Source organism: Acomys russatus, chromosome 25, assembly GCF_903995435.1.
Source record: "Acomys russatus chromosome 25, mAcoRus1.1, whole genome shotgun sequence".
NCBI lineage: Eukaryota > Metazoa > Chordata > Mammalia > Rodentia > Muridae > Acomys > Acomys russatus.
Genome location: NC_067161.1, coordinates 40,626,140 through 40,646,190, shown reverse-complemented (window position 1 = coordinate 40,646,190; position 20,051 = coordinate 40,626,140). Strand labels below are relative to the sequence as shown.

The following is a 20,051-nucleotide window of genomic DNA, read 5'->3' as shown; positions in this document are numbered from 1 at the left end:
AAAAGAAGTATAAGAATATGCCTGAAGCTTGCTGAGGAAGATGCCCTTAAAGGGGCAACAGTTAGACAGAACCCTATGTAGGCTGTGTACACATCTCAAACACCTCATGTGAATATTCTGGATTTTAGAGTTGCTGTTTTGCTTTTGAAATGATTCTGGAGAAAACTATATATACATAATGAGCAATTTGGGAGATGAGGCCAAATCTAAATATAAACTTCAATCATGTTAAATCTTTATTTTATACACATGATCTGGTTTATATATGTGATCTGGACATTTTGCTTTGTTTTGCCAATGCTGAAGATTGAACCCAGGGCTTTGTGGATTATGCAAATGCTGCAACATTGGGGCCAAACTCCTAGTTCCCAATAGTGTAAGACTTATTAATTTTATATAAACAAAACTTCATGGTAGGGAATTTTCTGTTTGTGTCATGCTGACACCTGAAGTCTTTTGGATTTTGGAGCATTTGAGACTTTTGGATTAAGGATATGCATCCTGTAACTTCTTTGGTCATAGAACTCACTAGTGAGACATAAATGTGCGTGTAGATGCAATCTGGACACATTTGATGAGCATTCTATGCTGTGAACACAGGGGCTAGCTTATGTGGCTCTCTCTGGACCAAGATGTTAGGATGCCTCCATCTAATGCCTGCCCACCCCATTTCTCTACAGCCCTGGGCCATATGTCTACTCCTCCCCAGGACCATACTGAGTCACCTTTTACATGCAGGAAGGAAGCTGCCCCACATTACCTCCTTTTCTAGCAGAGAGGTGAGCTCATGTGTGGAGAGACGTTCACTTCTGTCCTCCACGGATAGGTGCAGAGGGGCAATGGGCACCTGTTTCTCCTCCCTGAGAGGGGTGGTCTCCACTTGGTGCCACCGCTGTTCAATTTCCACATGGACATTCTGTGTCTTGAGGTCAGGCGTTCCCAGAAGCCCTGGGCTGCGGTCGATGTCCATACGTAGGGCTGTATCCTCCATACCTGGTCCATCAACAGAATCCAGCATCCCAAAGCGCTTGCGGCGCTCTTCTCGCCGTCGAGCTCGTTCCCGCTCCAGCTCACCTGGCTCGGCTTCCACACACCCAGGGTCACCTGCATCAGAAGATCCTCCAGTGCTGGCCCTTTCTTGAGCTAGGGCCTGTTGGATGGGGCGGAATTCAGCCCAGTCAAAGGTCTTGGAGCGGCCCTCCCTCCTCCGCTCTCGAGCCCGGCTCTTTTTCTGCTCAGGATCTGGCTCTCCTGGCACAGCTTCTTGCTTCTCATTTGGCCTTGAGCAGGTCTCAAAAGATGTGCTTTTACTCTTTTCCTCAGGCAATGAGCTGTGGGGCAGTAAGGAAACAGGACCTATCAGAGAGCTTGGACATTTTAGCAGGTCACCGGGCCAGCCCACATATATTCTGATCCCTAAAGTGGTTTTTTTCTTTTTTCAAGACAGGGTCTCTCTGTGTAGCCTTGGCTGTCCTGCACTTGCTTTGTAGACCAGACTGGCCTCGAACTCAGAGATCCATCTGCCTCTGCCTCCCGAGTGCTGGGATTACAGATGTGTGCCACTGTGCCCGGACCCAAAGTGGTTTCTAAATGTAGAGGGAAGAATGTTCCACTTGTGCTTGGTTGGTTCTCTCTTGGGCAAGGAAAAGAGCCTTACCAGATCCTGGGACCTCAGTTCTCATTCCTTAAAATGGAGTGTCGTGATAAGCAAGGAGTGTCATGGCTGTCCTATGTGGATGATGGGGCTAAAGCCAATGGACTTCTCTAAGTCCCATAAGAAAGAAGGGCCCAGCCATTGTCCAGACACTTGGTGAAGTTGGTTAGGAAGCAACCCTACACACTGCAGTGACAGAATGATTGAGAACTAACCTTCCTTAGAAGGGCTCAGAGATTTCAATAAACAGGACATGCCATCAGCTCGATTTAAAAAGCAACTCACTCTGGCTCCAGGCATGACAGATCAGTCAGAGTGAGGCTGAGACTGTCAAGGAGACAGTGACTCAGGTAGCCACAAGCCCACACAAACAGGGAAATGGAAGCATAGTAACCACCACTTTGAGGAAGAAGGTGACTAGGGACACAGCCACCCACATCAAGAAGTTGGTCAGCTTGAAGAGTATCTGCCTCTTGCCAATCTTCCCTAAGAAGATTTCTGAGAAGGCCTCCACTGCAGCAGGAGGGGGGGGACAGGGGAGGGAGGGGTCAGGACATCAGTATTGCAACATGGAAAGGCGCTAAGTGGGCTAGTTGATAGCATAAGTCGCAGTGATTGCTAGATGGCCCTGGCCTTGTCCAAGCCTTTGTAGAATTAGAAGTGAGCTAATGATAAGACAACCTTTGGAGAAGGAGCCAGGGAGCACTTATATTTATACTAGGACCAAAAAGGCAACTGCCAAAGGGACATCAAGCAGAAGACAGCGTGATTCTCATTACCCTTGGCTCACCTGGAAACGAACAGTAAGAGACAAAGTGCTTGGGCCAGTGAGATGGCTCAGTAGGTAGGTGCACTTGCCACCAAGCCCAACCCAGGACTGAGTTCTCCCTGGAAGTCCACATGGTGGAAGGAGAACCAGCTCCTATCAATGGTTTTTGGACCTCAACATGTGCACAATAGCCAAGGCACATGTACAGACACAATCAATCCTGAAAACAAGAAAAGTTGTCCTCTGACCACCACATGTGTGCTGTGACAACCCTCCCTAAGAAATACAAGTACTTAAATAAAAACCAAATGCTTTAGAGCAAGCAGTAGGATCACCAAGGGTCCAGTTTAAGATCACACAAACATGCAAATTAAAATGAGCTGGAAGGGGCTGAACCGATGGCACAGTGGTAAGAGCACATACTGCCCTTGCACAGGATCTGGCTTGGTTCCCTAGCACCCACATGGCAGCTCACAGCCCTCCATTAAGAATGAATTGAAACATGGCTCATGTCTATAACCCAGCATCTGGTAAGCAGAGTGGGATGCCAGCCTGGGCAATATAGCAAGATCCTTGCCCAGGGAAAAACAAAACAACCTAGAGTGGAGCTTTTAGAATGATGAGAAAATTGGTGGTCTCAGGTCCCTGTGGGGAGCGGCAACTGACACCTGGGAACAGGGACAGGATTCCTAATAGTTATGTTCCTGGGGGAGGATGCCCCAACCTAGAAGTATTTCAGTACCGTGAGTCATCTTCACCACAGACAACATGACAGAAATGAGAGGAGAAGCAGGACCAGGCCAGCAGCTCTGATACTGCTGTGTTTGGATCTAATATCTTCTGACGGACTTGTAGTAATAAATCATGTTCCTCAACATGAGCCAAACAGAACAACATAGGCTAACAAATACAAGTATTTAAATAAAATGGGTGTGGGGATACCTTATCAGTTTGAAGATGCATTCAATTGTAGATTCTAGCCAGGAAGATGGTATTTGCGAGAGAGATACCAGGTCCCTACATTCATACCCTGGGCCTAGGCCTTCCATGGAACACAGCATAAACATACATGTATGAGTGTTCTTGAAACTAGCTCTGAACACCCCAACATTGATTTCCTCTAGCCATGACTTTCCATCTGCATGCACCCTGCGATGAGCAGCTCAAGTACCTTTTCACTTTGCTATAGGTGCTTCTCTTGATTGGAGGAGCCATGGGGGTGTGGGAGGAGCAGGGAGGAGGGTGCTCATTTCTCAACAGTTCTTCTTCTTTTGTTTTCTTTTTCTTTCTTTCTTTCTTTTTTTTTCTTTTTTCTTTTTTTTGTTTTTTTAAGACAGGGTCTCTCTGTGTAGCCTTGGTTGTCCTAGGCTCACTTTGTAGACCAGGCTGGCCTCGAACTCACAGTGATCTGCCTGCCTCTGCCTCCTAAGTGCTGGGATTAAAGGTGTGTGCCACCACGCCCGGCGCTCAGCAGTTCTTTTTAATAGAAAATTTAAATCTTATTTTATGTGTATGGGTGTCTTGTCTGCATGTGCATCTGTGCACCATGCACATACAGTGCCTGTGGAGGCCAGAAAACCTGAATGAAGTAGAGTAAGACCTGGCACACACACATAATTTCTCTGCTGTCCTGAAGATGAACATGGTAGATCTGCAGTCTATAGAGCACAAAGCAGAGGCACATAGCATGTTGTGAGAAATATACATTATAGCATGTTAACATATTTTAAAATGTGGGCTTCGGGACCCACCGTCTGAGACAGAAGCATCTCCCGATTATACAAAAAGAGAGAGACGCAGGAGTGAGGTAGAAGGACTCTGAGGAAATGCAAAACCACAATGGCAGCTCAGGCTGCTCCCAGCCAGCTGGGGCACGGCGGAGCCCGAGCCCAGCCTGAAGGCTAAACCCTGTTGACAAAGACCGCCACGCTGAGGAGAGGCTTGAGGGGTGACTTGTGTGGCTGACCAGGCCAGCTTAACAGAAGCAAGGCCAGCAGAGGCAGAAAGACAAAAGGATCACAGGGGACAAATGTAGCCAGCTGACAGTGGGCCAGAAAGAGAAAAGGACTTCATGCTGTAGTGTATAGTTAAGCTCAGGCCTCAGGGAATGACAAGGTGCCTTAGGGCAATTAGCAAGGTGTCCATCTTACCTGGTCACATCTGGGGCAGATGTCGGGAGTACATGTTTCATAATGGTCTGGATCCAGTTCCGTCGTATGCCTGATGTCATGGCTGACAGGGTGAATTCACCCTCCTTGGTCTACACAAAAAAATACTAACCATCAGTGGTCAGCCCATGGGAGTGACTGCTACCTAAAGTACAGTAAAGAAAGTTCCACAGGGAAAAGGTAGGCTAGGTGACTTTCCTAGGAGTGCTGTATATGACTTTGAGATAGGCAGACTAATAGGGTCCCACTCTAGGGGAGTAGTGAACTGGTGTCCCCTAAACAATGCAGTACACACTCAGTAGTAGCTTGCACATAGATAGATAATCATGTGTCCCTTTCCTCAAGAAGCTCTGCTAGCCCTAGGGACAAGGACACAGAAGTGGCTAGGAGCAGAGGGAATGGTGGCTCAGGCCAAGCATCCTGCAGCCTCCACATAAATGCACAGTATGACAAAGGGGCTGCCCTGTGTCTCTACCTACATTGAAGATGTATCACACTATTCCTGACACCACCTAGGTGATGAGAATGAAGGCAGTTGCAGAAGAAAGGTGATGGAGGGGCAGGGTATCACTGGCTGGACAGTGGTCAGGAGGAACTGCTGTTTATAGTGGGGATACAGCAAGTAGATGGGAAAAGGGAATCCCAAACTGTCAGGAGCATGCTAGCAAATTAGTAAAAAAAAAAAAAAACCAAACAAAAACCAAAAACCAAAAAACCGGAAACCAAGACAGCATGGAGGCAGGTACAGGTTCAGCCAGGCTATTGTGCTGACCCAACCTTTTCCTCCTTAGTGGGGTGGGGCATCACACACCTGGCTCATTCTGCTTTGAGGAATACAACCTTGGCGCCAAAAGCAGCACGGGGCCCCATTCACATTCTAGGCTAGCCATTCAACGCTTTGATGCAGATGCTTTGGCCTCAGGCCTGCAGGAGAGCTTTCTTAAGTCTTAGGGTTGCTTGCCTAGCCCATGCTCTCAAGAGACCTACATTGCCTCAAGCCCTCCATTGGCTAGAATTGCCGAGGATCCATCTCCACTGTGTAGTCTCTGACCAGAGTATACGGAATCCTCCACACACCATGGGTTATAGGACCTCTCCAGTCCTACCTCACTCGAAATTCCTCCCTGGCATCCTCAGCCTTTCCTTTCCTGCCCACCACACAACTACTACCTGCCTGGTCTCCCTTCTAACTGCCCCTTTCCCTCATGCAAGTTCTGCCAGATATATCTCACCAAGCCACATTCCTGGTGTCCACAACAGTCAGTGCTTTCCACACCTCAAGACAGTATTTGTCCTGACATACACTTGCTATTCTCAGGTGTCATCTACAACTTACCTTCTGCATTGGCACCATCTTCTGAACCCCTCAGGGGAGAAGACCAGGCCCACCATTGGCTTTGGCTAGTGTGGGGAAAGAGCAGTGTTCTCAGACTGTGCAAGCCCTGCCTTGAGACATCTGCTAATCATGCTGAAGATGGGAAAGAGCCCCAACTATCATTGCAAAAAAGAGGCTCATCTCAGCATTCAGACTCCAGGAATGGTCCCTCGCCTTCTCAGTGGATGGGGACATTGCAGTTAGGCAGCAAGGAACAAGGCTATAGGAACAGCCATGGCTCCTTTCCCAGACACCCAGAACATGCAGTGGAGCTGTGGTCAGTTGATCAGAAATAGGTGCCAGTCGCCTCTTAAGATCAAATCCACGGGCCTTCAGGTTTGCTGGGCCGGAGATGCCCATTAAATGTGTCTGAACAACTGAACACAGCAATAAATTGAGTTCTAGGCCCCTAAACCATAAAGGTCTTTCTCCAGTGAGCCCACCAGAATGCTAGCCTTGAGCTAGAAGTCAAACCCTAGAGCCTATTCTACCTGCTATCAGTTCAAAGGTTTTGGTGAGAGATTACAAAGGTTTACCCTAAAGTTGGGTCTGGCTTTGTCCTTCTCCTGGGACATGTCTTACATGTCCAGAATTCTGGGTGGCTAGAGAGCTACTGTAGTCTGCCTAGGACCCCATTTAGTAGTTATAGTGACAAGATGATATAAGGAACAGATTCCCACATCAGAACAAACACCAACCATGAGCCTGGGCTTTGAGACAGATACCAAATAAAAGCAGAGTAACCCAGTTAAGTATAACCATTATGAAGCCTCACTGAAGAAGGCAAATGTCTTTAATTTGCTTCTAGGTAGTCCTTAATCTTTTGCTCCCTACACTTTTCATCCTTCCAATGGTCCTATACTCCAAAAAACATTAAGAATAAAAGAAAAAGAACAATTCCTGCAGCAAAGCCTTTCAAAAGCCTTCAGCAGAAAGATGCAGAATCCCATCTTTTTGTCTCTCCCATGTGTCAAAAGTACAGGTCAATAGCCACAGGAAAGACAGAGTGCTGACCACATGTGTTAAAATAGAGCCCTCCTGGTCAATGCCATCCATCCTCAGACTCACATGTATCTGAAAGCCATAGTTTCTCTGGACTGGATACTCGGTGACATCGAAACAAGTGGACAAGTCAATTTCTCCATCTAGGTCAGCTGCCTGCAGAGAAAAACGAGAAGGTATGAGGAGATTCTGGGAGAGAAGATGCCCAAGTAAGCATGTTTCTGCAATGTCTTCCACTGAGTATCTTCACAGAACTAGACCATGAGCAATTAGTTTACAACTTCCATATCCAACTCCCTGCCAGTTCTCTGTGTGTCTAGCCACACCAGTGATCTCCAAATGTTTTGTTATTAAAAAACTAAGACACACTCTAAGAGTTCTACATGAAGTTCACCTATTTTCTGCATTAAAAATAGTTATTTAAAACATTATTTATTCACTTAAGGAAAACTTTAATGAAAGCTGGATGTGGTGGTCCACATCTACAGTTTGAGCATTTGGGAGGCTATGGAGGAGTGCTGCAAGTTTAAAGCTAGTTTGAATTACATACTAAACCCATTTCATGTTCAAATTAAAATATGATTTAAAAATCAAACCCTGACTAACAATCACTGGATGGAGCGGCAGTGTGTACACTTCTGCAGGTCCCCACGCCTAACTTTCAATAGAAAGCTGGACTCTTCTACTTCTGCCCTCAGTTTCCCATGTACCATTTTGGCTAACACACAAAAAGACAAAGAGCCTAACACAGATGGAACAGGAAGAATTTTCAAGGAGCCAGCTGGTCTTCCTTGATGAGTAGTCATGTTTCAAAGCTTAACTGCAACATGAAATTTTCAGTTCTATCAGTGAATTTTCTGTGCTGTTAACAATGAATCCGCTAGTTCTTCTACCCTTTGAACATCACGTTTGTCAGGCATGTTCTGTAACATATAATTGGTCACAGATAATATTAAGCTATGCAGAACTTTCAAATGTCTATACAATTCATGTTACAGAAGTAAAATCTCTTTGTTAAATCACTGCCTATGTCATCAGCAGAGCTTTCAGACTAAGAGAAGCTGTTGAGATTATGAATATAAACCTTCCAGCATTCCTAGTTTCTGTTCTTGAGACAGGGTTTCTGAATACTGCCTCAGTAGGTCTCAAGTTCTTAGGGCCATGTGATCCTCCTGCTTCAGTGTCTTGAGTAGCAGAGACTACAGATAAGTGTCACTGTGCCTAGACTAGGTTTTTATCCGAAAATATTTGTTTACATAGGTAGATGTTGTATCATCTGGATGTGTGTATGTGCACCATGGGTGAGTAGTGCTCACTAGTGGGTTGCATTTGACCCTTGGAACTGTAGGTACAGGCGTTGTGAACCCTCATGTGGTCCTTTGCAAGGGCAGCAGTTCTCCTAACCATTGACCCATCTCTTCAGTCCAAACTGTTTTTTTTTTTCCTTTCTTTGTTGAAAGCTCAAACTCTATTTATTATTGGCAACAAATGGTCCTTGAAGGAATAGATTCCTGGTTCATTTTCATGAAAATGCCTGCCAAACTCCCAAAACCAAGTTCAGTTGGTAACTCAGTAGCTATATAGGGTTTGCTGCTGTAAGACTTTAGCATACAGCTGAGTGACAGACATTTCCCACTTAAAGAACACTGAAAAGGGGGCTGGCTTAGAGGTTAAGGCTACTGACTGCTCCTCCAGAGGCCCTGAGTTCAATTCCCAGCAACCACATGGTGGCTCACAACCATCTATAATGTGATCTGATGCGTTCTTCTGGCCTGCAGGTGTACATGCAGGCAGAGCACTGTATACATAATAATAATAATAATAATTAAAAAAAAAAAAAACACTGAAAAGGGATGCTCAGTAAAGGTACTTTTCCTTCAAGCCTGATGACCTGAGCTCCATCCCCAGAAGACATTTAAAAGGTAGTAGGAAAAAAATCAACTTCACAATTATCCTTGGATGTTCACAAGAGAGGTGTGGCATGTGTGTACACACACTTAGAATATCATATGCATGCACACACGCACATGAGCACACACAAATGTAGTAATAATTAAAGTTAAAAAGAATACTAAAGAGAATGGTATTCAAAGGCTGCAACTTAAAAATACCAAGAAACAGCTGGGCATGGTGGCACACACCTTTAATTCCAGCACTCGGGAGGCAGAGAGAGGCAGGTGGATCTCTGAGTTCAAGGCCAGCCTGGTCTACAAAGTGAGTCCAGGATAGCCAAAGGCTACACAGAGAGACCCTGTCTCGAAAACCAACCAACCAACCAACCAAACCAAGAACCTATTCTGTTCTTTTTAAACATCATTAACTGTAGAGCACTAAAGGCCAATGACTATTGGAACAATCTGACTTTGGCCTGTTACCAAGGCACTGGAAGTTTTATCTACTTCTGCTTTTGTGCTATCATTGTTAAGTCCACACAATTCTTTTAGCTATTTTGACTTTCCTAACACATTTCACTAAATATTTCTCTAGAGGCCAGTGAGATACTTCAACAGGTAAAGGTGCTTGTGACCAAGCCTGATGACCTGAGTTCAATCCCTGGAACCTACTAAGTGGAAGGAGAGAACTCCTTCAAGTTGTCCTCTATACCCATGTTGTAGCATACACAAAAATGTTTTGAGTACTAGCTCCACCTCTGCTCAAGAGTCCCTGCCCCCTTTTATTATACAAGCATGGAATGGCAAATGTGAGATTCTTGAAGATGGGTGGGTGATTCTGAAGGACCCCAGATGGAGTTAGCAGGAAAAAGACCAGGACATAGACATGACAGGTTGTTCAAAAGACTTTTGGTAGGTGAAGGAAAGAGCCCCTTTTGGTTGGTCTTCTAGGGGTGGTGGGGAAATGACTCATCAGGTAAAGGTGCCTGCTGCCAAGTCAGTCCCCAGGGCCAACATGGTAGCAGAGGACTGACTCCCACAAATTGTACTATGACATCCACAAGTATCCCATGGCATATGTACTTCCCACCATGCCCAAACATACAAAAAAGATTTTTAAATGTAAACTCCTCTACCACAAGGCAGAGCAAGATGTGTTATTCTGTCTGGCAACTCAATTTACCACAGTCTTTTCACTGAAAACCAAAGACAAAACAAAACTAGACCGAGTGCACCCAGAGTACTATGTACTTCACTGTTGTCTTATTTCTTAGACTTATTTTGTTTGAGTATTTTGCCTGTGTGTATGCATGTGTGCCTGAGGCCTGTGGAGACCAGAGGAGAACATCACATCTCCCAGAACCGGAGTTACAGATGGTAGTAAGCTACTATTTAGGTGTTAGAAACTGAACCCAGATCCCCCACAAAGCCAGTTGCTCTTAACAGCTTTGCCATCTTGCCAGCCCAACTTTATTGTTCTTTTATTTATTTATTTTTATTTTTAAAAAATAACTTTATTGTTCTTAAAAGAACATAGAAAACAAAGTTATCAAAACCCACTGCACCAAGATACCTAACTCTAGGCCTTAAAGGAGGACCATGTTTGAGGTGGGAAAGAGTTGATCCTGCGTGCACTGTCCCATTAGACTGAGACCGACACCCAAGGCAGTAGGCCACCTTTCCACAGATAAGATTTCAGCCTCGGACTTTTAGGTGCCATTTCATGCCTTATAGTTTTCTCACCTCCTCAGCCACGGAATCCCTGTAGTATCTCAGGCTCTGATCGGCCAGGACAAACCAGTGTTTCTTCCACTAAGGGAGAGAAAGATAAACATCCAACTACCCTGGAAAACATACTTGGTGCCCCTCCCTGACCCCAGCTGACCCTAAGCACTCTGGAGAGCACAGGCAAAGTGGGCAACAAACAGCTGACTGCTCAGGCAGCCCTGTGCTCATAGCCTCAGGGAGGCCCTATTAAGGTGCGCTCCAGCAATGAGGCAGTGGAGAACAGTGGACCTGGCCAGCTCTGAGTCCCACTGTGTGGTTGATGACTGGTGTTCTGCAGGCCTCCATTCTAACTTCAGAGATAGAGACAGTTTGGCTGGGGCCATCCCACAGAATGGTGGCTGTGAAAAGGGTGTTGAGAGGCACAACCACCTGGCTGATACACCAGATGTGTGGGCAGCACTAAGCCAGCAGGCACAAACTACCCTGCTGAAGTCCCAATCTTCACTCTGAGGAAGGTAAGGCCAGGGCATTTAATGTGGTGGAGGGAGAAAGAGGGGATGCTTTGGCCCAGTTTCCCAAGGCAATAAGGAGCTAGGATAGCAGAGTGGGCTTTTTTATAGGCTTCTAAGGTGAGGGCCTAAACAAGCTCCAGGTCAAGGTAAGGCTTACAAATGCCTCTTCCTGTTTGGACTTGATAATATTTACAATTCTAAGAGGCTAATGGTGCCCCTGAAGCTGACCTGGTACGAAACAAGGATTTTGCAGCCTTATAGATCTGCCTACGTGGCTGCCTTGTATGGAAACACAAGCCAGCCCTATAGCCATAGGCTGGCTGTTTTGCCTCTGGGGAAACCTAGGCCTTTAAGAGAACTTTCTGGAGCAATCAGCCAGGAGCTAGGACTGTAGGATTCTGTAGGCTAAGGGCATGAATCAGGCTTCACAGACCCACCTGGGGTAAGACAAGCTGGGACTTGCACTTGCTCCCCAGGTATCCAGGCCTCAGCCTTACACACACTCACCTGGGGTTAGACAAGCTGGGACTTGCACCTGCTCCCCAGGCCCCCAGGCCTCAGCCTTACACACACTCACCTGGCCATCCTCATACTGCTTGGTTAGCCAGCCTTTCTTGAAATTCAGCAGGTCAGGCTGAGAAAGAAAGAAAGAAAAAAGAACAGCTCAAGGGAAACCATGGTGGGTTCCCCAGCGATGGACAAAATGTGTCCAAAAGGATTGTTTTTAACTAGATGAAGCAGCACCAGAAAAAGTTTTCACCACCTACCACATAAGCCTGACCACTCTCTTGCCCCAGCATTGCTGCCCAGAGGCATGTGCCCCTGAGGAAGAAGTTGAGGGGCAAGGTGAGACAACATTGCCTTACTTAACCTGGGCACAGGAGCACAGGCTGCCTGGCTACTCTGAGGCCTCTATTCCGGCTTACTCAGGACTTGTGCTCATCCTGCCTTGGGACACAGCATGGGCCCAAATGGAGAGTCTTCATGTACTGTATGTACATGGGGACACCTGCAGTGACAGCTGAAAGGGGAATCCAAAGGTTCCTGCTGAGGCTGCGGAAGGACTGTAGGTCAGAAGCCTGAGACTGTGTCTGGGGAGGAGAAAGCAGTAGGAACAACCTTGTCCAACTTTCAGGTTGCTCTTACACCAGCAGGAAGTTCAGTCTTATTTCTTATTCAGGAAGGTAGATCAAGGACTACCAGCACTGAGTGGGGTGCTGGCTCTACCGAGGAGTAGTCTGCATTCTGTTGGGGTCAAAGTTCTCATCTGTTAAAGTACACCTGAAGGCCAGGCTTGGAAGACCCCAGCCACCCCTCCTGTGGCCCCAGCACTCTCAGATCTTCCACAGCTGTCCTGAGCAGAAACTGGTTTTGATGTCTCTTACTACTGCAAGGACGGGGAGTGATCCAGAGAAGTGACACCAGCTAGGACAGGCATCCTGGGAGGTCCTGCTCCGTTGTGGAGTCCACAGTAGACTCCTGCCTTGCCCCGACAGAGCGCGGTAAGACGAGGCTTCCCTCTGTGGAGCCTTGCTGTACCCCATGCTTCACAAGACTTCCTTCTGCAAGAACTGTTGGACGTACCAACAGAAGTGGGTGCCCCAGCCCAGGGCCCTGGACAAAGGGACTCCTTTCTGGCTCCCCTGCTGAGCTGCTGCTCTAGGGCAGTCTTAAACTTTCTGCTGTGGTCATCACTGCTCTGGCGCCTGCCTCAGGGAATGGTGGAGGTTGGTCCCTGTGGGTCTTTTCTCTCTGGGCCTTTGGTGGCTGCCAGCTGAGCTGATAGAGAGACTGCTGCTGCCTAGGGGATGAGAGCTGCTGAGTGTGCCATGTCTCCTGGGAGGCTGTAGACTGTGTTGAGAAACCAGGCCGAATATTGTCTGCAGCTTCATTCCTGTACACGCTCTTAAACAGGACAAAACTGTCAATACAACATGGCTCCTGTTCCAAAGTGCCACAAAAATAAACACCAAAGGCAGGACAGCAGAGGTCAAGTTGGGCTTTACACCTGTGATGGCTTGGCAGCCTCCTGCACACAGAGACCTCCACGTGCTACTTGGTGCCACACAGCCCTGAGTCCTGCTGGGCCCAGGAGGGAGAAGAATGGTCAATTTCCGATAGGCTGCAGAGCAGTAGGTGGGGCACTCACAGGCATGAGGGTGGTACAGAGGGAGGGCTGGTGTGGACAGATAGACATAAATGGATAGTGGCCCAGAGTGGCCAGAAGCAGCAGTGGTAGTGGCACAGATCTCCAGAGAACTTGGCACATGGCCTGGGCTCACCGTCATGGAGGATTCTGTGGACCTCCTGTCCAATGACTTGGCTCTTCGGTGTGGAGACAGGGGACAAGCATCTGAGAGAGGAGCTGTGGGGGCTTCGTTGGCAAAATCCTGTGGCAGAGAGCAGCCACCCATCAGTACAGCTCAGGGCAGCTTGGGCAGGCACAGGGCAACGAGTTGGGTAGTTCACTCCTCCTTGAATGGGGCAGTGGTCTGTCTGGGATGACCCATGCCCTGGCATGCTTGGCCAGTGGAGCAGCCTTTTCTTTAGAGGCCTGGTCATCACTGTCCTGGCCCCACCCAATTCTGCAGCTTCTCAGGTTACAGAAGGAAGACAGCAGGCACCTCTTGAGCAACAAAGAAACTGCAAAGAAGGGCTTGGGTACAGCAGGCCACAGAAGAGACAGGTGGGCAAGAGGCTGGAGGAGTCTGGGAGGAAGAGGAGGACTGCTGAGGTCTGTCGGACCTTGTGAGCCAAGCAGAGGACGAGGGTACAGCGTGCCACTCCAAAAACAAGAGAGGAAAGAAGGTTCATATTTGGCTTTCTTCCTGGGTGGCCTCAGTGGGAAGAAACTGTGCTAGTTACAACTGGGATCTGAAACTCACAGAAGCACCCTGTGGCATAGGAGGCTGATGCTGCAGGAGGGGGATGTGGAAGACAGACTGGTGCTCAAGAGGCTAAGAGGAGGAGAAGAGTGGAGGCCCAGAGAAATATGTCCCTGATATGCATGGGACTCAGAGGTGTATATATGGCAATGTGTTCATTCCCCAGAGCCCAGCCATGCTGCCAAAGGCCCCACTCAGCCCCACACTGGAGCTCACCCGCTTTCTAGGAATGGCCCGTTTCTCACTGCGGCCCTGACGAGTGTCACTTGATGGAGAGGTCATAATCAGCATGTTGGTTTCCATGTGCTCTGCCTTTTCAATATCCAAGGCCTCAAATTTCTCAATTACCTGGGACCTCCTACAAAAAAGGACATGAAGCTGCTAAACCAGAGTCTCCCTGTTCCCAAGGTGGACTGGGTCTCAAGTCCAGTAGGGGCTCCTGTAGTCAATTTGCACACCTGGCTACTTCCCTGCGCTCCAGCGCTAGCCTTCCTGTTAAGCATGTGAGGAACCCTTCACACAGTACTGAGAGGACTTTGGACACAGATTCAGTCTACTTGAGTTCCATGTGTCCCTGCTTCATGGTGGGATGGAGCAGCAACAGAACACTTCCACACTGGGCCTGCACTGGCCCTACCCCAACACTGGATTCATACACCTTGGTAACCTCCCTGAGTCAGACACAATAAAAGACAACCACCACCTCCGCACACATTGCAGCCCTCTAGTTACAATGCACCCCACTGTAAGATGTTCAAAATTTAGCAAGATAAAGGCCCATGAATTAACAGTTCCTGCTAACATTAAAAGGAATCAAAATCAAAATCAAACAAAGCAGTTGATTTCATGTGAAAGGCCAGTGGCCTCGTCAGGTGGTCTGCGGCTGAGACGACGGGGCTGAGATGGAAGCGAAGCGGGTGGAGGAGGCGCGAACACAGCAGAGGGTGGAGAGGGCAAGACCTGAAAGAAAACAAGGCTGGGAAATGAATGAACAGAAAAAGACTGCTTTTAAAATTCAAATCATGACAAATCAAAGTTATCTAAAGAATTAAAGCAGCAAACCCCAAGGTAATGGCTACAGAAAGGAAACCCATGATCACCCACAGCCTGAGGAGTCATCTCATGGGATCAGGCAGAAGACTTGGGCTGCCCACCTGGGTCTGACATCTGACTTAAGGCCTGCTGGGAGAAGGACCCCTTCTCACTAAGCCTGACACTTGCTCTCCTTGGGACACTGTACTGCCTCACAATGAGGGTGAGCGTGGCCTGCATTCTGGACAAGTGGGTGACTAGCTAAGGGGAAATGATAAAGGTCCATCCCAGAAGAGGAAGAACACGGCCTAGGACCCAGGAATCTGTCTTTTCAGGGCTTACTACAAATCTACCTCTAGCGTCCCTTTCCTCAAGGGAGGTAGGAGGCCAGGGGCAGCCAGGGTTCAGGAGACTTTTGGGTGCTCTGCTTCCACATTCAGCATTGTTAGAAGATTGGTGCTGGGTTAGCCTGCTGTGCCCATAGAGGCTGAGGTGAAAAGGCTGGCTGAGATCAGTAAGCTAAGCAGCTGCTGGTTGCCAGGTAGAGGAAACCTTTTGAAATGCAGCCAGGGTGTACCGCATAGCCAGACTGCAGGAAGGTCTGGACACCCACAGCCCCGGGCTACTGCTTCTTCTAGGGCTGAGAGCACTGTACCTGGTTAGAGGACTTCAAGCCCCCAGGGTAGCAGAAGGGCTGTGCCAGGCCAGGCTGGCATGCATGGTGTGGGTCTGTAGGGCTCCAAGCAGAGTAGTCAGCATGAGAAACAGGAGGCACTTGCTATAGCTGCTTGACAGGGACACCACTAGGAGATGCTGAGACTGGGGCGTGGGCAACCTCTACAGCTGGTTCTCTGTTGCAAGGTTGGTGTATTTGAAGCAACAGAGGTGAGACAGAAAGTGCCTCATTCAAGTGGAACTGACAGGTGTAGCTCTCAACCTGGAAGGTGGAGCAGTCAGGGTTCCATGGGGGTGGGGACAGTTTTTGTTAGTCACTAACAGTGTTGTAAGGACCACAGCTTCCCCACATTTAGCAGGCACAGGTCTAAGAACTGATTAGAAGAGCTCCTTCAAAGGCTCAGAACTATTGATACTCAGGGTGGGGCTGCTTACTGGTTTATGAAAGTTTTCCATAACCAACCCTGTGGTTTCAACATCTGCCTGGCTGTGTGGCATGTCTGTCTTGGCTACCACTCAATGCAAAGTAGCTAGTATCTTGCCACTCTCCGCTATCAGGGGCCAGGATCCAGTCCAGCACCAGGTGGACTACTAGGGCCTCAGAAGGAAGTCCTCAAAGAGCAACACCAACGAAGATCATTCAGGAAGGGATAGTTGTAGGGTTAACGTGCAGAAGGAGCACAGGCACCAACACCAGCTGAAACCCATCCCCACAGTGCAAACAACATGCAAGAACAAACCCTGGAGACTGCATCTGTCTCAGGTAGTTGACAAGAATGCATTCAAAATTAACTTCTCGACAAGTGGCCTAGCCAAGCAGGTGTGCAAAATGTTAACTCTGGTCTGGCCACTAATTTAAGGCATAGATGACCTCATTTTGTAACCACCAAAACTAGGCTGCTCAGCAGCCAGTGCAAACCCTCCCCTGCCCAGCCTGTAAGCCTCCTTAATTAATAAGACCTTTTACTAATGTTAGCCCAAATGCTTAGAAAAGACAACAGGAGCTCAGGTCCTGGTACCTATCATGGCATTAGAGTTCCTGCTAAAGGCCTACTCACTAGCCATTATTTATCATGAGGGGTAGGGATCACTCAATTTTTAAGCCTCGAGTTTTCACATCCACGAGTCAGGGATAAGAGTAACAGGTCTCTCATAGAGACACCACTAGACTGCGAAGATATGGAATGCCAGGGAGCCACATAGCGCTCAGTGTCCACTGTCTACCTGAGGGTCCATAGGCCATTTGAACAAGCTGGGTTAGGTGTCAGCTAATTTTGAGTTGAGAAAAAGGGAAAAGAGAAAGTCCTCTCCAATCTCACCCTGCACTTAACACCTGACCGAACTTCAGCCTGCAGCCAGGGCAGGGAAGACACTCAAGATATTTCCAGAGTGACCTTTCTGAGCAGAGAACTTTTTAACAAATCCAATGAAAGCTCTCCTTTCCCACCCAATAGCAAAACAGACAGATGTGCTTCTGAGTTCCTGGGGGCTGCCATGGATCTTTAGAATCTGCCTGGTGTTAGGAGGGGGCAGCGAACCAGTAGAATGTTCCCTAGGACTCACTTGGGACAGCAGAGCAAGAGAAAACCAGGCAGGAGTCTTATCTTTTCAGCAGTGAGTACTATATCTCTGCCACTGGTAGGAAGCCATTTCAGCAAAACCTAGGGGCAAAAGTGGTACCTGGAACACCTGGAAGCGTTTCAGGCTGCCTCTTGGTAGGAGGGGCTTACACTGCCTCCTCGCTTTCCTGTACCTTGGAACCTCTTCGGTGCCTTCTGACAACTGCAGAACTGCCAGCATGAGGAGGAACTGACTAGTCTCTACTTGCAGCTCTGAGTCTTCTCAGAGAACAAAGTAGGCCAAGAAGAGTAAGAGTCAGCCACATAGGGTCTCATCTGGGAAACACTAACCTACAGCAGCCACCTACAGGATAGCCCTGTATCTGGTTGCCAGGAGCTGAGAACTGGTGCCACAATCTGGGGCCCAAAGTGAAAGTGCTCCATACTCTGAACAGAACTCATGTTCCCAAAGTACACTTGTCTGAGTACATACATGAATTTAGACCTCTAATGCCCTCCTTACCTCCGCTCGTTGCCAAACAGACGGGCCACCTCTTCCCTGCCAGGGCTCCGGGCCCGAGTCCTATGCTCCAACCGCCTTCTCTCCACCTGAAAGGCTTCTCGATGGCTGATCCGGATGGCCTTAGGGACGTCGGCCAGGGCGGCATACTGCCTGCTGGCTTTAAAGGCAAAGGTGCTCCCCAGTAGCTCTGTTCCCCACCCCCCAGCATTGCTGGAGTCCATGTGGTTGGGCGGCCTTCTGACCTCACCCAAACTGTCAGGGCAGATGCTGCAGACCACGCGGCTTGGGGCTGGAAGACCTGGGGAGTGAAGGGGGTGGCCGAGTTCCTGTGAAGGCAATCCAGGACAATCATACCTGCCGTGTGGGGTGCTGGGGCTGGGTGGGGAGAGTGGTGGGGGCAGCTGTTCCTCAGCCCTCAGGTCCTGCTTGGCCTTCTCCAGGGAGAAGTAGCCACTCTCTACCCGTACTTTTCGACCACCATCCACACGGTCCCCACTCATGGTGCTTTCATCTGGAAGACAAGAGGAAGCTTGCTCAGACTGCTGCCAGTTCTGTCATGAAAACTTTCTGAAAGCCCAAACATGATCAACCAGGAGCTGCTTCAACACCTTCCACCTTCCCACTCCATAGCTATGACCATGGAAAATCAGAACTATGGGCAGAAATGGACCATCCACCTGCATGGTCTTTACCCCCTACCCTTTCCTCCTGTCTGGTCACTTGCAGTCAGACTGGCAGGCAGACCCTTTGCATATAGTTCTGGTGGGGAAGCAGGACTCCATCCTAACCAATGGTTTCATTCTAGACCACAGGAGGACACCAGCCAAAGGGATGACTTTCAGGCTCTTGGTATATTTTTGAGGCAGGAAGGAGGGCTTTTGTAGGCAATGACATGGAGCACATGGACTTTAAATGTGGATAGGTTTCTATGCTGAAGAACTCAGATTAAGGAGGCAAAGGAGGAAACTTTAGCTCTGCTGGGGCAGCACAGCATGTTGAGTGAAGAGGGCACAGTAACATCAATGGCGTCGTCCCTGGCCCTTCTTCCTAGCCAGGTGCTGAGGAAGGTGGTAACAATGAGGAGAGGGGCAATGCTCCCCTAACTGCTACCCCTCTAAAGACAGCAGGCAACCAACCCAGTGGGTTCTAAGAACTAATGAGGTAGGAACCGACGGTACAGGACAGAGGCCTCACAGAGGCAGAATTGTTTCTAGTTCTCTTAAGGCCAATGGAGTAGGTGCTGCACCTTTCTCCTTCACAGGTGAGGTAGAGAAACCAAGCTGAAGCTCATAGCCAGGAACTCAGTCATGCCAGGCCAGTGCCGCCCAGAACTGATGATGCACAAAGGGAAGAAAAAGAGCGGGCTTGTGACAGGACTCGAAGGGTCCTGGATCACATCCCCAGTGTCAGCTCCTGTCCCACTCCAGCAGCACAAGATGGATCGCCACAACAAGGAGGTCCACAGGCTGCTCAGCTGCTGCTCACCTTCTTTGCTTTCTAGGCCTGTTTCCCGAGGAGTGCAAGCAGCAGGAGTCTGGCTCTGGCTGGGACTCTGAGCTGGACTCAGGCTGTTCACATCAGGTTGGTCTTTGGCTCTCATTTCTTCCTGCCAGAGCGTGGATTTGGTGGTGGGGACTTTCTCCGCACTGGGAATGCTGCTGCTGCTACTGCTGCTGCCGCCACTACTGCTAGTGACAGCCATCTTAGCAGGCCCAGGTTCCTGGAGAGACAGTAGTGAGTATGGCAGCAAATAAGCACATAGCCCAAGCTAGCTCACAGGTCCTGGCTGCTAGATTACAAGGAATATAAGGCCAGCAAAACAGTGTTGGGGGTTGGGAAGCCATTCTATCCTGATTGCTCTTTGTGGCCTCACAGTGCCTTGTCCAAGAAGCCTTGCAGAGGGAAGGTCCTGGGTTTCTACCAGAGCCATGTCACCAAGTATGCAGAAGTTCTCTCTGTATACTGCTAAACTGTGCCTAGAACAACAGCCCAGTTATTAAGGCTGAGCCCACAGGAGTTGATTTAGAGTCTGCTATTCCTCCACTCGTAGGCACTAGACACATAAACAGGGAGATAGGACAAGGCAAAAGAGGAGAGTACTCCCCTGAGCCAGGCCCACTGCTATCAAATTTACTGAGGTAAATGCAGAAAGTAAATTCCACAGTACCCTGTGGGCTTACCCACTCTTAAGCTAAAATGGAATACCAGAACTGATGTGAAAGAGCTACTGAAATAAGACAAATGCTAAGGCCTGAACAGCTGTGTGTCATCATTAGA

At 48.5% G+C, this 20,051-nt stretch overlaps 1 protein-coding gene across 7 annotated transcripts in view; it reads right to left on the bottom strand.

Annotated features, from left to right (window-relative positions):
* The window catches only part of Mprip (myosin phosphatase Rho interacting protein), a 121,972-nt gene that overhangs the window by 21,924 nt on the left and 79,997 nt on the right, over positions 1-20,051 (bottom strand). For 5 of the 7 annotated variants that reach the window (XM_051167796.1, XM_051167797.1, XM_051167795.1 and 2 more), the window contains exons 6-14: positions 19,260-19,494; positions 18,129-18,285; positions 14,202-14,343; positions 13,383-13,490; positions 11,678-11,734; positions 10,604-10,672; positions 7,035-7,124; positions 4,574-4,683; positions 761-1,331 (exon numbers count right to left, since the gene is read on the bottom strand). In XM_051167796.1, the coding sequence (XP_051023753.1) occupies positions 761-1,331; positions 4,574-4,683; positions 7,035-7,124; positions 10,604-10,672; positions 11,678-11,734; positions 13,383-13,490; positions 14,202-14,343; positions 18,129-18,285; positions 19,260-19,494 (1,539 nt within the window). Of the gene's footprint in view, positions 1-760; positions 1,332-4,573; positions 4,684-7,034; positions 7,125-10,603; positions 10,673-11,677; positions 11,735-13,382; positions 13,491-14,201; positions 14,344-17,774; positions 18,286-19,259; positions 19,495-20,051 lie in introns of all 7 variants that reach the window. The other 2 variants (XM_051167794.1, XM_051167798.1) reach the window with 2 other exon arrangements.